An 18121-nucleotide genomic window follows, 5' to 3' on the forward strand; every position below is an offset into this window, starting at 1 on the left:
CTTCAGTCACCACCTTCTGGACAATAATAGGAAGTGCTATTTCTAAGCCAGATAAATAAGTACCCTGTCAATTTTATTATCATTACTGTTCATATTGCTTTTAATATTTATTTTCATCAGGTCTTGGAGGAACTTGTGTAAATGTAGGCTGCATTCCCAAGAAACTAATGCATCAAGCGGCTTTACTAAGACAGGCTTTGAAAGATTCTCAGAAGTATGGATGGCAGATAGAAGACAATAGTATGTATCAATATAACCATTCTTTTAGACAATTTTGTTGTCCCAGATTTCTTATAATTGTATGTGGCTAAAGATAAACCTTAACCTACTCTATAGGGTAATATAAGGAAACAGGTTTTCTCTAGGGGTCATTTATCAATGAGACAAAGACTCTATATACTTGGATTAAGGCCAGTGGCACACGGGGAGATTTGTTGGTTGTGATTAAAGCTGAGCTACCGCAAGGAATCTTTGGGCAGCTTCAGAAAACAAAGCACAGCATATGCTTTCCCACTAGTGATTTGTTGCTGGTGGGAAAGTATTTTGGGGAAATTCTTCACCCGTGGTAGCCCAGATTAAACTGCGGGTGTGCTATTGGCCATAGGGAAAAACCTTATCAACACCAAAATGCTATCTAAGTTCTACATATAATTAAGGTATATTTTCTTTGTACAATGGGAGTTGTTTATCTTAAGGGGCTTATGTACAAGGTACCGTCTAATTATAACAGATTAAAAAATACATCTATAAACACTGAAGAATTGCTTAAGTATAAAATGGCAGTGTCTGTATTTGGAGAACTTTCTGGATGACTGGTTTCTGGATGATTTTGATGCAAGTACCTTTAATGAAGTGGTTTTATGTGCAACTTACTGCAGGGAAATTAGTGGGACCGTGGCTGCACTTTTGGCCATAACTGACTCCTTGGGTTTCGGTTTTTAAAATATAACTAAGGAAGTATAATAAAACATGTAATTATAATGCTCTGTTATATATTATATTTGTATCCTAAGTGATCTACTATATATTATATAACCTTAAAGTGAGTATTATTATTGCTATTATATACAGTACTCTGGATGGAATGTTTAGAGTTTTTGAGCAGTTGCCCTTGCATATTCAACTTCAAAAGGTAAATCAAAAGGCTGATTGTAAGGGAAACCATATGGTTTGGGGCCTAAGTGTTTAATGTTTATAAGGACTAGACACCTAAGCACTGGGATTTAGTCAAATTAGGATAAACCCAACCAAGATTTTCTATGAAAACACCTCCACCTCAGTTCATACAAAAGTCTACTGACCATAATTGGGAGAGATCCTATATTAAATCTCATAAAAAACACTGGAACTGCTATGTAATGTGTTAAAGTGACACATTCTTATGCCATGAACAAGTATTCTCCTGGCAGTCTAATAATTTTCCAAGTTAGCTTCAGCTACTTTTTGTGGAACTGAAACCTTTCACTACATTATATGACATAATCTTACATGATGGAAACTAGTAACATATAGACAGTGTTTGTCTAAAAGTGTGATTTTATTGACATGATCATACTTAGTTGGTGTAGCCCAGGGATGCCCTGCATTCAGCATTTTTTCAAAGTTGTTGAACGACAATTACCAGAATCCTGCTCATACTGGAAAAGATGATAGGTACTAATTTATTGACCTTGCATTTGTTTTTTTGCCACCAGTACAACACAACTGGGAAATAATGACAGATTCTGTCCTGAACTATATTGGCTCTCTAAACTTTAACTACAGAGTCAGCCTAATGCAAAACAACGTGAAGTATGAAAATGGCTACGGAGAATTTGTAGAACCACATACAATCAAGGTAGGGTGGGAACACTGTCCTTTAATGGGGACCCGTCAAACACAAAAAAAGTTATATAATAAAAGTTCTGTGCAAAATAAACATAAAGTTATGTTTTTATTAAATCTTCCATACCTGTTATAAATGTATTTAAAAATCGGAGCTGTAAATCTGAGGCATAGAGGCGGGACAGTCAATTACTTTCACTTTACATTTATCACTTCATAGATGTCCCTGCACTCCTAAAATTTAACCTACTTACTCACAGTTTATCATTGTGCAGAATAGGCATTAGGTCATCCATTTTGGCACATACTGTACATAAGATTTTGGGGTAATACAAAACTTGCCTTAAAAGTGTCTAAAAGTGTCATGCACCAGCATGCTTGTGTGAAAATGAATTTAAATAATTTATGTGGTATAAGTGAAGTTTATTTTGCTCAACTAACATGAAAGAAAAGGATTGTATGTATGTATATATATATATAAGTAACAGATTAAGTAACAGTAATAAACCCAACATACTGTACTTAAATTAAATTGGTAAATACCTCAATATATTGCTTTCTTCAAACATTTTCTTTCAAAAAAGGGCTAATTAAAAATTTAAAACAATTTTGATATTGTTCTTTATTTTTTTTCAAGTCAACAAACAGTAGAGGAAAAGAGAAATATTTTACAGCAGAAAAATTTCTCATTGCCACTGGTGAACGACCACGATACTTAGGTATTCCCGGAGACAAGGAATACTGCATTACAAGGTACAAAGCTAAGAGGGACGCTTGAAAGTATTTGTTTGTTGTTTAAGGCTGATGCCACACCAGGCGTATATTTTTGGCAAGCTGAAAAACGCTTGCCAAAAATATGCGCCATACACACCATATGCCCCTACCTGTGCATGCACCGAAAAGAATGGAATATGCTCAGGTGCAGGCACATGTAGCCGATATCAGCATAAAAACGCGAGAGAATGTAAAGTCTTGCGTTTTTATGCGTATTTCGGCTACATTTGCCTGCACCCGAGCATATTCCATTCATTCCGGTGCAGGCACAGGTAGGAGCGTATGCCGATATTTTCGGCAAGCAGTTACGCCATACGCTATGTGTGGCATCAGCCTAAACACACTTATAGCAGTTTGCCTAGTGAGTTGAATGAATTAAGGTCTTCAGATCTTTCAGTGTAGGGCCACATTAAGATTCAGGGCAGATTTATCATGTCTTGTTATTTTTCACTGAACTACTTAAAAAATTAACTGCCATTTCAGATTAAACATTTTACCGGAATGTTTTGTTCCACCACAGATTAAAAAAATTAATGTTTCAGTTCATTATGCTTTCCTGACTGTCAGGAAAATGTTTCTAACAGTCAGATTAGTGTAGTATGTAGGGTAACACTAGTATGCTGTCTTTAATGGAACTGCATCTGGCTCAACTGAGAAGGACTAAAGTTCCAGTTGCATAGTACTTGCCTCACTATCAATCAGTCAAATCAATCCACTTACAGTTTATTTCTGTGCTAAAGAAATGTTATATTATTATTTCAGCGATGACCTCTTCTCACTTCCTTACTGTCCGGGGAAGACTCTGGTTGTTGGAGCATCCTATGTTGCCTTGGAATGTGCTGGCTTTTTGGCAGGACTTGGTCTAGATGTTACCGTCATGGTGCGTTCCATTCTCTTAAGAGGTTTTGACCAGCAAATGGCAAACATGATTGGTGAATACATGGAAGAGCATGGAGTGAAATTCATCAAACAATGTGTGCCAACTAAGGTATTTCCTCCGTAATATGAAATTGTTCAGTTAAGTGATACAGGTTTTATGCGTATGCCATCCCACCGGCGATTTATATTCTCGCCGGTGGGATGTCATATGGGGGAGATACATGTGCCACAGCCCTAAGTAGGTAAACAATAATTGACTGACCACTAATGCAGGCGATTTAATAAAGGACCCTGATCCATATAGAGTGATATCATGTCTGATGGGGTAGGTTAGGATAATATATGTAAATACTGAGCATAATCTAAGCCATATAAGTGGGTTGCTTTCAGAATCAGCTACTTTTGAAGTTATGCTAATAAGGGATTGTTCAGATAAAGCCGTACAATCAGGGCAGACACGATGCAGTTTTATCATTCATTCAGCCTCATAAATCTCTTGCTGTATCTGGCCTGCATAGCTGTTTATATGACTGTAAATGCATCAGCTATGTATATTTAGAAATGAAATAGATAACATTTAATGTTGCTGTTTCACTATATAGCAGATGTACAAGGTCCTGCTTTTAGTTTAAAAAAAAAGTGGCAGTCAGCAGCATATATATTATTAGGTTTTCACTACTGATAATAAAGTCTGTTTTTGTTCATTTGTGTGACACTGGTCAGTCTGATGAGGATATTACATAGATTTTAATGTAACCAATCCCTTCAGTTATTAGATCCTGAATGGGTAGAATCCCTGCTTTGCTTTAAGGGCAATACATTTTAACTAAACAAACACTTGAGTACCCTGGCACTGATGAGTAGAGACAGGCATTCCATTGTATTGTTTTTAAAGTCCATGATTTTTTAGTATTATGTGCCTGTAGGAAATAATGAAAATTTGATTTCAGCTGCAGCAGCAAGAGATTGCTATTGACCCTAGGTACCACAATACATGCACTGTGATGAATGCAACACCATAAGATGATTAGATTTACTTTTATAAACCTATTAGCCTGACCCATATAGTTCCCATGGATAGAAGCCTGTATATATGTTCAGATGAGCAGAAATACATTAGAGATAGATGGATGTACTTGACTTGCTATTAGGGAATATTGAAAAGCCTCCATTATATATAGTATTTGTGCGCTCATTCCTGAAAATAACATTGCCATTGATGTTTGTGTTGCCAGATAGAACAAATAGAAGCAGGCACACCTGGGAGGTTAAAGGTAACATCACAAGCATCTGATGGCGCAGAGACAACAGAAGAATACAACACTGTAAGTGATCCTCAGTGCAACATCACCAAGTCTTCTTAATCCAATTACAGTTTGCAAATGTAGTTCAGTAAATCCTATTTTTTTCCTCAAAATTGAACCATTTTATTCTCATGTTAATTCAAATCTTTAATGTGCTAAAAACTTTGCAGGTTATTTATTGGCACAGTAATTTAAGAAAAAAGGTCTTTACAACTGGATTTCTTTTGTCTACATAAAGATAAGCAGATATGGATGACTAGTAATGATTATAGTGTTTTGTGATATAGATGACTAGTAATGATTATATTGTTTTGAAAAAAAATTATTTTTGGAAAAAACTACCATCAAACTTTGAGTGCAGAAAGCAGGTTATACTTTAGGTTGAAGTAATCATAAACCTCAAGGTTTTAATGCTTGTTGCTTTTAGGGGCATATTTATTAACATTGGATGAACACGAACATCACCAGTGATGTTGCCAATAGCAACCAATCAGCAGTTAGACTTGTCTCCTAAAGGAAAACAAAAGCAAAGACCTGATTGGTAGCTATGGGCAAAATCATCAGTGATGTTTGTCTTTATTAATAAATATTCCCCTAAAACTCTATGTTATTACATAAAGTGTATTATACAGTTTACACAAATTCGATCTTTTCAGCATTACCTTGGTTATATACTGGGATTACGAAAGTACATAATACATAATAAATCCCTCTGAATAGCCATTATTACCACTTTCTACTCTTTCTTCTGTTACCGAGCAATGTTTTTCATAAAGCAATGGTCACAAGAGGTCACTGCTGCTTTGCAGGTTCTGCTGGCAATCGGGAGGGATGCATGCACAAGGAATATTGGACTTGAAATTCCTGGAGTAAAGATAAATGAAAAGTAAGCGTTGCACAGTTCTGTTTAATAAGAATATAGTTATAATCACATGCTATGTGATAAAGGAGAAAAATAAGGCAGTGTGTGTTCAATGTAACACTTCTTTAAGAAGAGGGCTGCAGATTGGAATCAATAGTTGAATAAATGTCTAGGCTAGAGGTAAAAAAAACTGTTGTAATATTAGAATTACATATTTTGTATTGTTTTTGCATCTTTCAGAACAGGAAAAATCCCAGTTAATGATGAAGAGCAGACTAATGTGCCTTACATCTATGCGATTGGAGATGTCTTACAAGACAAACTAGAGCTCACCCCTGTAGCCATCCAAGCAGGTCGTCTGCTAGCCAGGAGGCTTTATGGAGATTCAACTGTAAAGGTCAGTGCTTTACCTTTCCTGCAATAGCATGGGTTTGTAGAAGGGTTCTGCTTGTTTTGCATGTGGTGCTTTCCTTTTTTGTCAGTGGGAAGCAACAAACAGTAATAATCACCAGGTGTTTGGTCACCTGAGTGTACTTAACCCTTCCATCTGTGGCCACAAACAAGCGGGATCATTGTTGTATCCCCACAGAACAAACAAGAACCCAGAAATGTAGTATCTACACTCTGATAATTTAATGTGAGTGCCTAGATTCTGCATTATACACTGTGTAACAGGTTAAATGTGGTATAATATATATATATATATATATATATACACACACACACTGTGTCAGTAACAGGCATTCACTAACAACTGTTTGATAGCATAGAATCCAATTATTTATTTATTAAAGGCTTACACAACAGTGATTGGGAAATAAAGGAGAAAATGTCATATTTTTGCTTCATTTCTTTATGTCATTAGCCATTTTACAGACCTTGGCTGTTTTTGTGTATGGTTATTGTTATGCTATGAAGATTGATCTCATACTTTGGATTCTGTTGATGCTGATACAAATAATATTATATCAAGTTATATAGAAAGTGCTTACTTTGAATATAAAGGTAATTCTTGCAGTGCAGTAAACATAAAGGGAGATGTACATTTCTGCACCAATTCTTAGAGGCTGTTGGTTATAAAGTAATGGCATGTGCAAAGTTTGCTCTGGTTCTAGAAACCCCTAGCAACCAATCAGCTGGTTCCTTTTTCAGTTTAAAAGAAAACATCTTATTGGTTGCTTACTAGATCTACAGCAAATGCTGCCTCTTTTATTACTTCATCCTTCAGATGCACCCTAGAATATGACCTGGCTCTCATGCATCCTCATGAGTAATAGTTTAGCAGCTAATTCCAGATCAATAATGTTTTATCTTCACTGTAGAGGTTTAGGGCCACACAGTGTTTATATATAGAAAAGGTCAGAGCTAAATGGCATTCTGCTGGTGCTTTTAGAAGGTTTATAAGGATTTTTATGACATAGTGCTGATCCCACTGTCCTATATCTACATATTCAGAATAAACTAGGGATGCGCTGAATCCACAATTTTAGGATCCGGCTGAACATTGGATCCTTTGTGAAAGATTTGCCAGAATACCGAACCAAATCTTAATTTGTATATGCAAATTAGGTAAGGAAGGGTTAACGTTAAGTTATAGTGAATGTGAAGAGCGCAGTGAAAAATGTTCAACTTCTGTGTTTATGTTGCAAAAAGTTACATGATTTTCAGAATGCGGATGTGGTTCGGCCAGAGGCATGAATTCAGCAGATCCGAATCCTGATAAAAAAGGCAGAATCTTCAAATCCCGAACCCCGAAATCCCGATTTTTGTATTCGGTGCATCTCTAGAATAAACACGCACATTCAATATAAAGTGTTCTTACTGTCTAATTTATAACCGGAAGATATTTACATTATCTGCTATAGTTTGGGCAGGCATTTTTGGAAACACTTCTTTTCTTTTAACATGCACCTATAGCCCTAAGCATTCCTTGCAATGGGCTGTAGGTTTTGCTGTTTATTTGTATTTTTTGTGCAATTGCAATATAGAGATCATATATTTGCCATATAAACTTAGTCACCATGGTGACTAACGACACACTGCTAGTGGCATCACAAGTCTTACAGGTCAGTCTCCCCGCTCCATGGCCCTTATATGTATTTTCCTAGAAAATGAAATTTGTAAAGGCCCTTTCAGCTACAAGATCTAATAAGCTAGAAATGTAGTAACCCTTGATGTCCACCCATCCTCTAAACAGCATGATTGGTAGAAAGAATGATAATGATATAAAGTGAAATTGATATCTGGACTAGAGCTGCTCAGGTTCAAATACACTTTTTGTTTAATTTCAAAGTGTTACTGATGTATATACAAATAAATGTCTATATGTTTTCTTCAAAATTAATCTTTATTTGTTTGATGCTCAAAAGACACAATTTGTTTACAGATTTTGTTTTTACATTTATAGTGTGACTATGTAAATGTACCAACAACAGTATTTACTCCTTTGGAATATGGTGCCTGTGGCTTATCTGAAGAACATGCTATCAGACAATATGAAGAAGAGAATATAGAGGTGAGAGAAATAAAGAATAGAGAAATGGGTTGGGTGTGAAGCTCAGCATTTACTAGTGCAATGCAGTGCATTTTTAAGGGGCCATTACATTTTCCCTGAATTTGTATATACATATTCAGTTGTTACTGCATAAGCTATTATCTTTCAGGCTGGCTGGCCAAAAAAACTTCCTTAACATCCACCACATTCTAGTTATGGCAAACACTACATTTTGTCACCCACGCTTATTCTTCTCCAGCATGACAAAATGCCCAGGAAATTCCTTCCTCCTGTGCTTACACGATTCAACTGTTTTACCACTGATGAAACCAATGCAAAGGTGTTTTCTGATGTTTTGTCACCCACACTGGAGGAGATTTAGGGGCACATTTATTAAAATGTGAATAGAATTCACCACAGAAAAATTCACCCACTTTCTATTCATTCCTATGGGATTTTTAAAATTGTATTTACTAATAGGTGAAAGAGTTCACCACCTGATAAATATGCTTCTAAAAATCCCATAGGAATGAATAGAAAGGGGGTGAGCTTTACTGTGACTCTAATCTCACCCTTTGATAAATCTAAATGTGGGCAACGAAACGTAACATGTGCCATCACCTTTAACTACAAGAAGCAGGGTAAAGCCATCCAAGGGGATGTGTATATTTTGTACTTCATACCATAGTATACTTAGTACCTTGTTTAAACTTTGTTTATATCATACTCACACACATACATACATACATACATGCATACATACATACATACTTTTGTATCATTTAATTAATAAGAAGAACAGATTGCTGTAAACTGTGTGCATTTGGTTATCTTTTGCACATTGAAAGCTTGGCCACCAAATAAAATATATAGCGTTATTTTGACCATTTTTTCTGCAACACTGCCATGTTTCAGTGGGAACATTTTCCCTTAAACAAGTATGATTTGTTTACAAAAGCGATTTAACATCCACTTAATTGTATCACCTGCAATGTATTGTCTATTCTTCAAGCAAAAGGTAAATGTGTTCAGATGCCATAGCAGACAGACTACTGTAAACATACTGTCAGGTGGTGCATGTAGATTGCTTACTGAATTGTTATAAAAAAATGGGCATCAATAAAATGTCTTACTGTAATAATAGGGAATTTCTTTCTCCAGTTCTGTTGTTACAATACCACTTTTTTTTTTGAAGCATGAATAATTTAGAAAAATTACTAAAGAAACAAACTGCTTCTTATCAGGTCTACCACAGTTACTTCTGGCCTCTAGAATGGACAGTACCAGCAAGGGACAATAACAAGTGTTACGCAAAGATCATCTGTAATCTGAAAGATAAAGTAAGTAGGAATCCTTTCTAGTGGAAAACTTACCTTTATTAATATTATATTAAACTAATCCCATTTTCAAAAAGTGTCTGTTGGTTGCTTCTATGCACAGTAAGCTTGCCAAGACATTATGCACTCATTATTATTGTTATTACTATGCTTTATATAGTCCTGACAAATTTACATAGCGCTTAACGGAGACTGTTCATCATTCACATTAGTCCCTGTCCCAATGGAGCTTAGAAAAGAAGGTCCCTATTAAGTTCAAACTAGGGTCAGATTGATCAGGCACCAATTACCTGGTCTTCTTATGAGTTTCAAAAACATTAAATAATATGTGCCATTCATTTGCATAGTATTCATGGAAACATGAAAGTAGATTTGTTACCAATGAGTTACACACTGTTTCGCTAGAAGGCTCATTGCTTTGACTTTATAGGCAGCCTTAAAATTTAATTGTTCTGACAGTTGAAGGAAACGGTGCTGAAATTTTATTCTGCTGCAGATCATAAAATTCTATTCTTAAAGTAATTATTTGAAATTAATAAAAATGGAGAGTGGCATTTGTATAGGAATTAAAATAAATTTCACAGCTTTATTTAATGAACATATTCAGAGATAAATATTATTGCACCGTAAATTCCCAGGCCTTGATTGCAAATCTCCTTTAGAAAAAAGTTGCATTAAAGCATCTAATATTGTGTATGCCAATTTTCCACTCTGTAAAATTACAGCTATGGGACCTGTTATCCAGAATGCTCGGGACCTGGGGATTTCCGGATAAGGGATCTTTCTGTAATTTGGATCTCCCTACCTTAAATCTGCTTAAAATCATTTAAATATTGAATAAACCCAATAGGCTTGTTTTGCCTCCAATAAGGATTAATTATATCTTAGTTGGGATCAAATACAAGATACTATTTTATGATTACAGAGAAAAAGGAAATCATTTTTAAGAATTAGAATTATTTGCTTATAATGGAGTCCATGGGAGATGGCCCTTCTGTAATTCGGAACTTTCTAGATAAAGGGTTTCCAGATAAGGGATCCCATACCCGTATATGTATATTGTTTCATTCACAGATATATTTCAGTACCCAAACAGAAAATTATAAACTACATTTTTTGGTCTCAAATTGTTGTAGAGCCAAAATGTCCAATATTTCCAGAACTTTCATGGGGTACTTGGCACTGGCAGTTCCCTTATGGGTAAAATGACAATGTAGCTAACCCAGTATAAAACCCATATAGCAACAAAAGTGTTTGCTAAATCAGGTCATATGCTGAAATGTATCTTTTCTTTAATGTGCTGTTATAATTATTAGTATATGAATGTTCAGGAGGGGGTTTGCCATAAGGTGGGAAATTGCCTTAGGAGGCACTTTACCAATGATAACTTTAAAGGGGTTGTTAACCTTTAATCTTTAGTCTAATGTAGAGTGATATTTTCAGTTTAATTTAACCTAGCAACCAGACACTGATTTGAAAGAGAGACAAAAATGTGAATAAAGGAGGGCCTAAATAGAAAGCTAAGTAATACAAATAAAACAAAAACAATTAAACTGAAGCCTCACTGAGCAAAAGTTTTTTGGCTTCCGGGTCAGTGAACCCCATTTGAAAGCTGAAAAGATTCAGAAAAGGAAGGCAAATAATTCAAAAACTATAAAAAAAATAAATAATGAAGACCAAGTTTGGAGGAATAGGTCATTGAAGACCAAGTTGGTAAGAATAGGTCATTCTGTAACATACTGAAAGTTAACTTAAAAATGAACCACCCCTTTAAGAGCAGAATTTCTCTTTTTAGCTAAAAATTATGCTCATTTACTAAAATTGGAGATTAGGGCCACTATTAAGAGGTGCACAGGGCTGTTATTGAACCAGAACGTGGCTGGGTAGGACAATAGTTATATAATGTAAATAACCTACATATTAGTATGAAAAACATACATAACTGATGAGACTTAGAAACCTACTTTGAAATATTATTATTATTATTATTAACATTTATTTATAAAGCGCCAACATATTCCACAGCGCTGTACAATAAGTGGGTTTCATACACTGGACATACAGAGTAACATATAAAGCAATCAATAACCGATACAAGAGGTGAAGAGAGCCCTCATCATTTTCATACCAGGCAAGTGTGTAGGGTTTAAACTTTGGCCAGATTCCACTGACAAATTAATAAACGTAATTCCACTGACCACCAATGAACTGACTGATTATTTAGGTGATATACCTCTGCAATCCTCAGATATTAGATGGTCTGCAGGAGCAGATGGGAGTACAGGCCCATTTCACATAAACCTTAAACTAAATGCTATTACTTTCACATTGAATCAATAAAGTAGGGATTTTTAGCCCATGGGCTTAGCATTTGCACCATTGGTATATGTTATACATCTGATATTAAGTTTTAGTTTGGCTGCTGAAAATAAAGGATTTTTTCAAGTTACCACAACTGTCTGTATAAAGTAGTGGGAATATCTTTCCTTATTAGGGAATCAACCCCACATAGTCACAGCTTCATTAAAAGGGTATTTCAACTATTATCAGGTCTGGTGTGGCATACAGTAATAGGCCTTGGCATTTCCAGTACACAGAGGCCCAAACAGCCCCCTCCAGCCCTCTAAACAGTGACTGTCTATGACATCTTTCAGCAGCCGCTCTGGCATTTGCCAGCCCAGCTTGACTTTTATACAAGCTTGGATAGCGATAGCTGGTTTACAAGGTACAGTACTGCTCAGCAGGTAAATCTAACCCTAGGTATTAAACTAAAGTTAAGATGTCCCTGACTTGCTGGGAAACCTGAGACAGTCTCTCAAAAGAGATAGCACATAATAGATGCAATAGCTAGGTAATACATTTTATTAAGTGTATTAAGACATGCAAAGCACAATTAGCTATCTATCACCTTCACTTCTATCCTCTCGTTTCATTCTGCATGCAATATAAATTTCCAAGTCAAGCCAGGAGACAGAGAAATCAAATTAACATTCTCCTTGGAAGCTGGCTGTCACCTTGCACAGCTCACCTGTGTTGGGCCTGATATGCTAATGTGACAGGCCATAATCATAAAGATGATGGGTAGCAAGCAAGTGCACGGCATTAATTCTGCTCACCCGACACCTAAAGGCTGCTGACCATGATAAAATGTACTGACTTTATTGGCTTTCTGTCTAGAACAGTGATTGCCTAAGCGACAGAATCATTTGCCTGTAATGGCCGACTCTGAATGATCAAATAACTACTGGGGTGCCACACAGTGACATAAGTTCTCAAATATTCTTCCCCTCTTCTTTATGATGCCATAAAGAGTAACTAAATACAGAGAAGCAGCTTGGCACTTGATTACTGTTTGGCAAAGTATTCTCCTTCAGGAATAACGAGAAGTTGTTTCATATTGCTGCCAAGATTATTGTGGCAGTCTGTTCCATGTTACAGTTGAGATTTATACATGCAGTGTGGGCAGGGGGGAAGGGGGGGGGTAATTCCTATCTAGTCTTCATGATCGATAGCTCTATTTATCTCAAATTTGCCATTTTTTACCCAAGCCAGCAATCATTTTTTCTCTGCAAAGCGTTCTCGTTAGATATATGTAAGCAGAATTACTTTTGCAATTCCTATTTTTTTTAACTTACTACTACCTTTAACTATTATATTATATATTATACACAATGACAGTAACAATATCTAAATAATATTCACTGGAAGTGGCTTTGCAAGTTTCAGTTCACTGTTAAATTATCTGATGGAGAAAATGTGTGCTGATATTTTTATTCATTCCAATGTACAGTTTACAGTCAGGGTTTTTACTGGGCCGCTAGACCCGATCCCTGTTACTACATAGTAACATAGTAACATAGTAAGTTGGGTTGAAAAAAGACATACGTCCATCAAGTTCAACCATAATGCCTATATATAACCTGCCTAACTACTAGTTGATCCAGAGGAAGGCAAAAAACCCCATCTGAAGCCTCTCTAATTTGCCGCAGAGGGGAAAAAATTCCTTCCTGACTCCAAGATGGCAATCGGACCAGTCCCTGGATCAACTAGTACTAAGAGCTATTGCCCATAACCCTGCATTCCCTCACTTGCTAAGAATCCATCCAGCCCCTTCTTAAAGTTATATAATGTATCAGCCAGCACGACTGATTCGGGGAGGGAATTCCAGAACTTCACAGCTCTCACAGTAAAAAATCCTTTCCGAATATTTAAATGGAACCTCCCTTCTTCTAAACGTAGTGGGTGCCCTCGTGTCCGTTGGAAGGACCTACTGATAAATAAAACATTAGAAAGGTTATTATATGATCCCCTTATATATTTATACATAGTTATCATGTCACCTCTTAAGCGCCTCTTCTCCAGTGTAAACAGACCCAACTTGGCCAGTCTTTCTTCATAACTTAGACTTTCCATACCCTTTACCAGCTTAGTTGCCCTTCTCTGGGCCCTCTCTAACTCAATAATGTCCCGTTTGAGCACTGGAGACCAAAACTGAACAGCATATTCTAGATGGGGCCTTACCAGCGCTCTGTAAAGGGGAAGAATAACCCCCTCCTCCCGTGAATCTATACCCCTTTTAATACAGCTCAAAACCTTGTTTGCCCTTGCAGCTGCTGCCTGGCATTGCTTGCTACAGCCAAGTTTATTATCTACAAGGACTCCAAGGTCCTTCTCCATTAGGGATTTGCCTAGTGCAGTCCCATTAAGGGTATACGGGGCTTGCATATTTTTACATCCCAGGTGCATGACCTTACATTTATCCACATTAAATCTCATCTGCCACTTAGCTGCCCAGATTGCCAGTTGGTCAAGATCCTGCTGCAGGGATGTCACATCCTGGATAGAATTGACTGGTCTGCAGAGTTTTGTGTCATCTGCAAACACTGATACATTACTCATAATACCCTCCCCTAAGTCATTTATGAACAAATTAAACAAAAGTGGACCCAGTACAGAACCCTGAGGGACCCCACTGAGAACCTTACTCCAAGTAGAGAATGTACCATTAACAACCACCCTCTGTACCCGATCCTGTAGCCAGTTTTCTATCCATGTGCAAACGACTTCACTAAGACCAATAGACCTTAGCTTAGAAAGCAGTCGTTTGTGGGGAACGGTATCAAATGCTTTGGCAAAATCCAAATAGATTATATCTACTGCATCCCCACTGTCCAGCTTCTTACTTACCTCATCATAAAAAGCAATTAAATTGGTCTGACATGACCTGTCCTTCATAAAGCCATGCTGATTACTGCTCATAATGGCATTCTCCACTACATAATTTTGAATGTGATCCCTTAACAAGCCTTCAAATAACTTGCCCACCACGGATGTCAAACTTACAGGCCTATAATTGCCAGGCTGAGATCTTACTCCCTTTTTAAATATGGGAATGACATTCGCCTTCTTCCAATCCCTAGGTACCATACCTGATGAAAGAGAGTCTGAGAATATCAGAAACAAGGGCCACTGCAATTCTGCCCTAGCTCTCTCAGTACCCGAGGGTGTATTCCATCTGGCCCAGGTGCCTTGTTTACATTTATCGTGTGTAACCCTTTAAGCACCATATCCTGTGCTAACCACTGTGAAGTTGGAGCTGAGGCAACAGTGCAGCTATTGGGTGGGACTTGGCCCACTGGCTCCTCTACTGTATACACAGAAGAAAAGAACTGGTTAAGCATATCTGCCTTTTCTGTATCCGCTGTAACCATATTGTTACTATAACTCAATGGGGCCACACCCTCAACCTGCATCTTTTTACTATTAATATACTTAAAAAACTTTTTGGGGTTAGTCTTGGCCTCTGCCGCGATGCGCTCCTCATTTTCTATCTTTGCCTTCCAGATTGCTGTTTTACAACACTTGTTATAGTGTTTATAATCATTAAACGCATCTACTGTCCCCTCTGACTTATATTTCTTAAAAGCTTTCCTTTTTTTCCCTATTAACTTCTTTACCTCAGAGTTAAGCCACATAGGTTGATTCTTAACACTTCTACTTTTTCTTATTAATGGAATAAATTGAGAACAGTAATGATTTAATATCATTTTAAATGACAACCATTTCTGCTCTGTGTTTTTATCAGAAAACATAATGCCCCAATCTATGCCCTGAAGCGCTGCCCTTAAGGAGCTAAAATTTGCCTTCCTAAAATTCATTGTCTTTGTTGCCCCCGTGTAAATTTGTTTCCTGCACCAAACATCAAATGAAATAACATTATGGTCACTATTACCCAGGGGTTCAACCACTTGCACATTTGCTATACGTTCTGGGTCATTAGAGATCACTAGATCTAGTATAGCATGGTTCCTGGTTGGCTCCTCAACAACCTGTGACATAAAGTTGTCATGCAGCAAGTTTATAAACTTGTTCCCATTTACTGTCCTGGCAGTACTACTCCCCCGGCCGCCGGTGTCCTCCCCTGACATGTTTCACTTGAGCGTTCAGTGGAGGATGTCCCCTGCAATGGCAGCCCCGGGGGGCCCTGCACCCCCCAGTCTGTCCCTGTTTACAGTTCTGCCACATATGGGTCTGTTGCAAAATGTTCTTAGTGGCCCAAAAGTTTTTCTCACTAGTAAGAAGAGTTTTTGGGATAAATTGTTTTGGCTGTAGTATGGCAAAGGACACATCAACCAAAATCATGTGTAGTCACCTGTGCCTGCTCTTTTGGTGCAAGAGGCCATAGAGTTGTGAAGAGGATATAAAGTGGTGCCAGATGGAGTCTGCCAACTCTGCAGCACTACTTTTATGACTTTTAAACCATATACGTGGCTTCAGTTATGTACAGGCATATAACTTGTTATAAACACTTGTCCATTATCATTTTTTCTTCTTTTTCAGGGAAGAGTTGTGGGCTTCCATGTCCTCTCTCCGAATGCAGGAGAAATAACGCAGGGATTTGCGGTAGCTATTAAATGTGGCCTCACTAAAGATCAGCTGGATAACACAATAGGAATTCATCCTGTCTGTGCAGAGGTATGTGCTGTGCCTCAATATTTAGGAGTGAACTTTGCCATAAAGTTGATTTATAGCTACAGAAATAATTACAAAAATCATGATAGAGATTTTGGTTAAAAATCAGTTAAATATATAGACTGCTATTAAATGTAACTATTTCTAGCACCAGAAAATAGCAACTAGTAAACCCATGCAACTGTAGGGCCTATTGACAGTTCTAGTAGGTCCAAACTACAAGCCTGATTTCCCCAAAGAGTTCTTTTGCATTGCCATTTGCCTGACAAGAAGAGCCCGTTATTGCCTCATTAAAAATCTGTGCTGTGCCTGTCCTCACAAAATAGAAACTGCCTCTGAATTCTAAAATCCTTCCAGAAAATATATTTTAAGGGCATAAAAAATGTCCATAGCAATTTGTTGCTTTATTTAAGGCTTTTTTTTAACAGGCCCATGCTTTTTCAAGGTCAGCAGCAACGTCACGTTGGACATATTGAATAATTCTTTGCTGAACATTAAAGCCTAAGGCTAAACTGAGCAAATGGTGCTAAGGCAGAACCTTCATTATATTACAATGATAAATTAACGTTATTTAAAAAATGAATGTTAAAATTACATTTATATCTGTGCAGCGGAAAGAAATTATTTATTTCATCTGGCAAAAGGCAAATCTGGCTTTAAACTGGATTGGCTTTAAAAGCTGGAATCATGACTTGAACAGTTCCCCTTAAGATTAACTTCAAATAGGATCAGTGTTTTTCTGATTTTTCAGTTCAAGTCCCATTTGAAATTCAACTTTTGGTCAGACCACCATCCCCCCCATTAGTCCATAACAAGGTTACACATACAGGAAGACATCGCTGTATTAGGGATTCAGAAACAGTTTAAAAAATATTAAGAAACTACCACAAATCTGACCTTCAGGCTGGACCTACAAGAGTACCTAGGAGAAGACATAATAATTTTCCCCAAATTTCAGCTTAACTGGCCTGCAGCTATGTGACATCTGCTGACCATCTATTTGTTTTTTTGAACTACAACGTTCATCATTTTACATCATGTCATGCCCTTCATTTTTTCATAGCTCAGCAATAGCTGGACATCCCATTTCTGAGGTGTATACATATTCATTTCCCAGGATGCCACAGCCATGTGACCTGTTCTGTGATAGACTTCAGTCATATTTTACTGCTGAGCTGCAAGTTGGAGTGATATCACCTCCCTCCCAGCAGTCAATCAGCAGAACAATGGGAAGGGAGCAAGATAGCAGCTCCCATTAGATATCAGAATAGCACTCAATAGTAAGAAATCCAAGTCCAGCTTGGGACTCCTCCAGTTACATGGGAGTAGGAGAAACAATAGGTTATCTGAAACCAGTTCTAATGTGTAGCACTGGCTCCTTCTAAAAGCACAGACCAGGGCACACAGAGAGTAAACAGTGTCATTTAGAAATAAAAAATACCATAAAATTTATGACAGTATCCCTTTAACTGAATGAAAATCCAAAAATGAATTCACCTACTTGTTCAACATGATCATTACACAACAGTATTTTAATTTGCTCACTATGGCTATGATTATGGCACACACTGCATTCCCATAACTTTCTTCTCCAGAAGGCACCACAGTTTTGTTTGTCGAATTTACAGCACATACATCAAACTTGTTTCACTGACAAAATCGACTTTATTTTCAA

At 37.1% G+C, this 18121-nt stretch overlaps 1 protein-coding gene across 1 annotated transcript in view; it reads left to right on the forward strand.

Annotated features, from left to right (window-relative positions):
• The window catches only part of txnrd1 (thioredoxin reductase 1), a 37992-nt gene that overhangs the window by 17861 nt on the left and 2010 nt on the right, over positions 1-18121 (forward strand). The window contains 10 exon segments of the mRNA NM_001256471.1: positions 121-240; positions 1695-1837; positions 2462-2577; positions 3361-3586; positions 4713-4802; positions 5591-5667; positions 5884-6040; positions 8051-8158; positions 9382-9477; positions 16315-16449. Coding sequence (NP_001243400.1) covers positions 121-240; positions 1695-1837; positions 2462-2577; positions 3361-3586; positions 4713-4802; positions 5591-5667; positions 5884-6040; positions 8051-8158; positions 9382-9477; positions 16315-16449 — 1268 coding nt within the window.

The sequence above is a fragment of the Xenopus tropicalis genome, chromosome 3 (assembly GCF_000004195.4).
Source record: "Xenopus tropicalis strain Nigerian chromosome 3, UCB_Xtro_10.0, whole genome shotgun sequence".
In the NCBI taxonomy this organism is placed as follows: Eukaryota; Metazoa; Chordata; class Amphibia; order Anura; family Pipidae; genus Xenopus; species Xenopus tropicalis.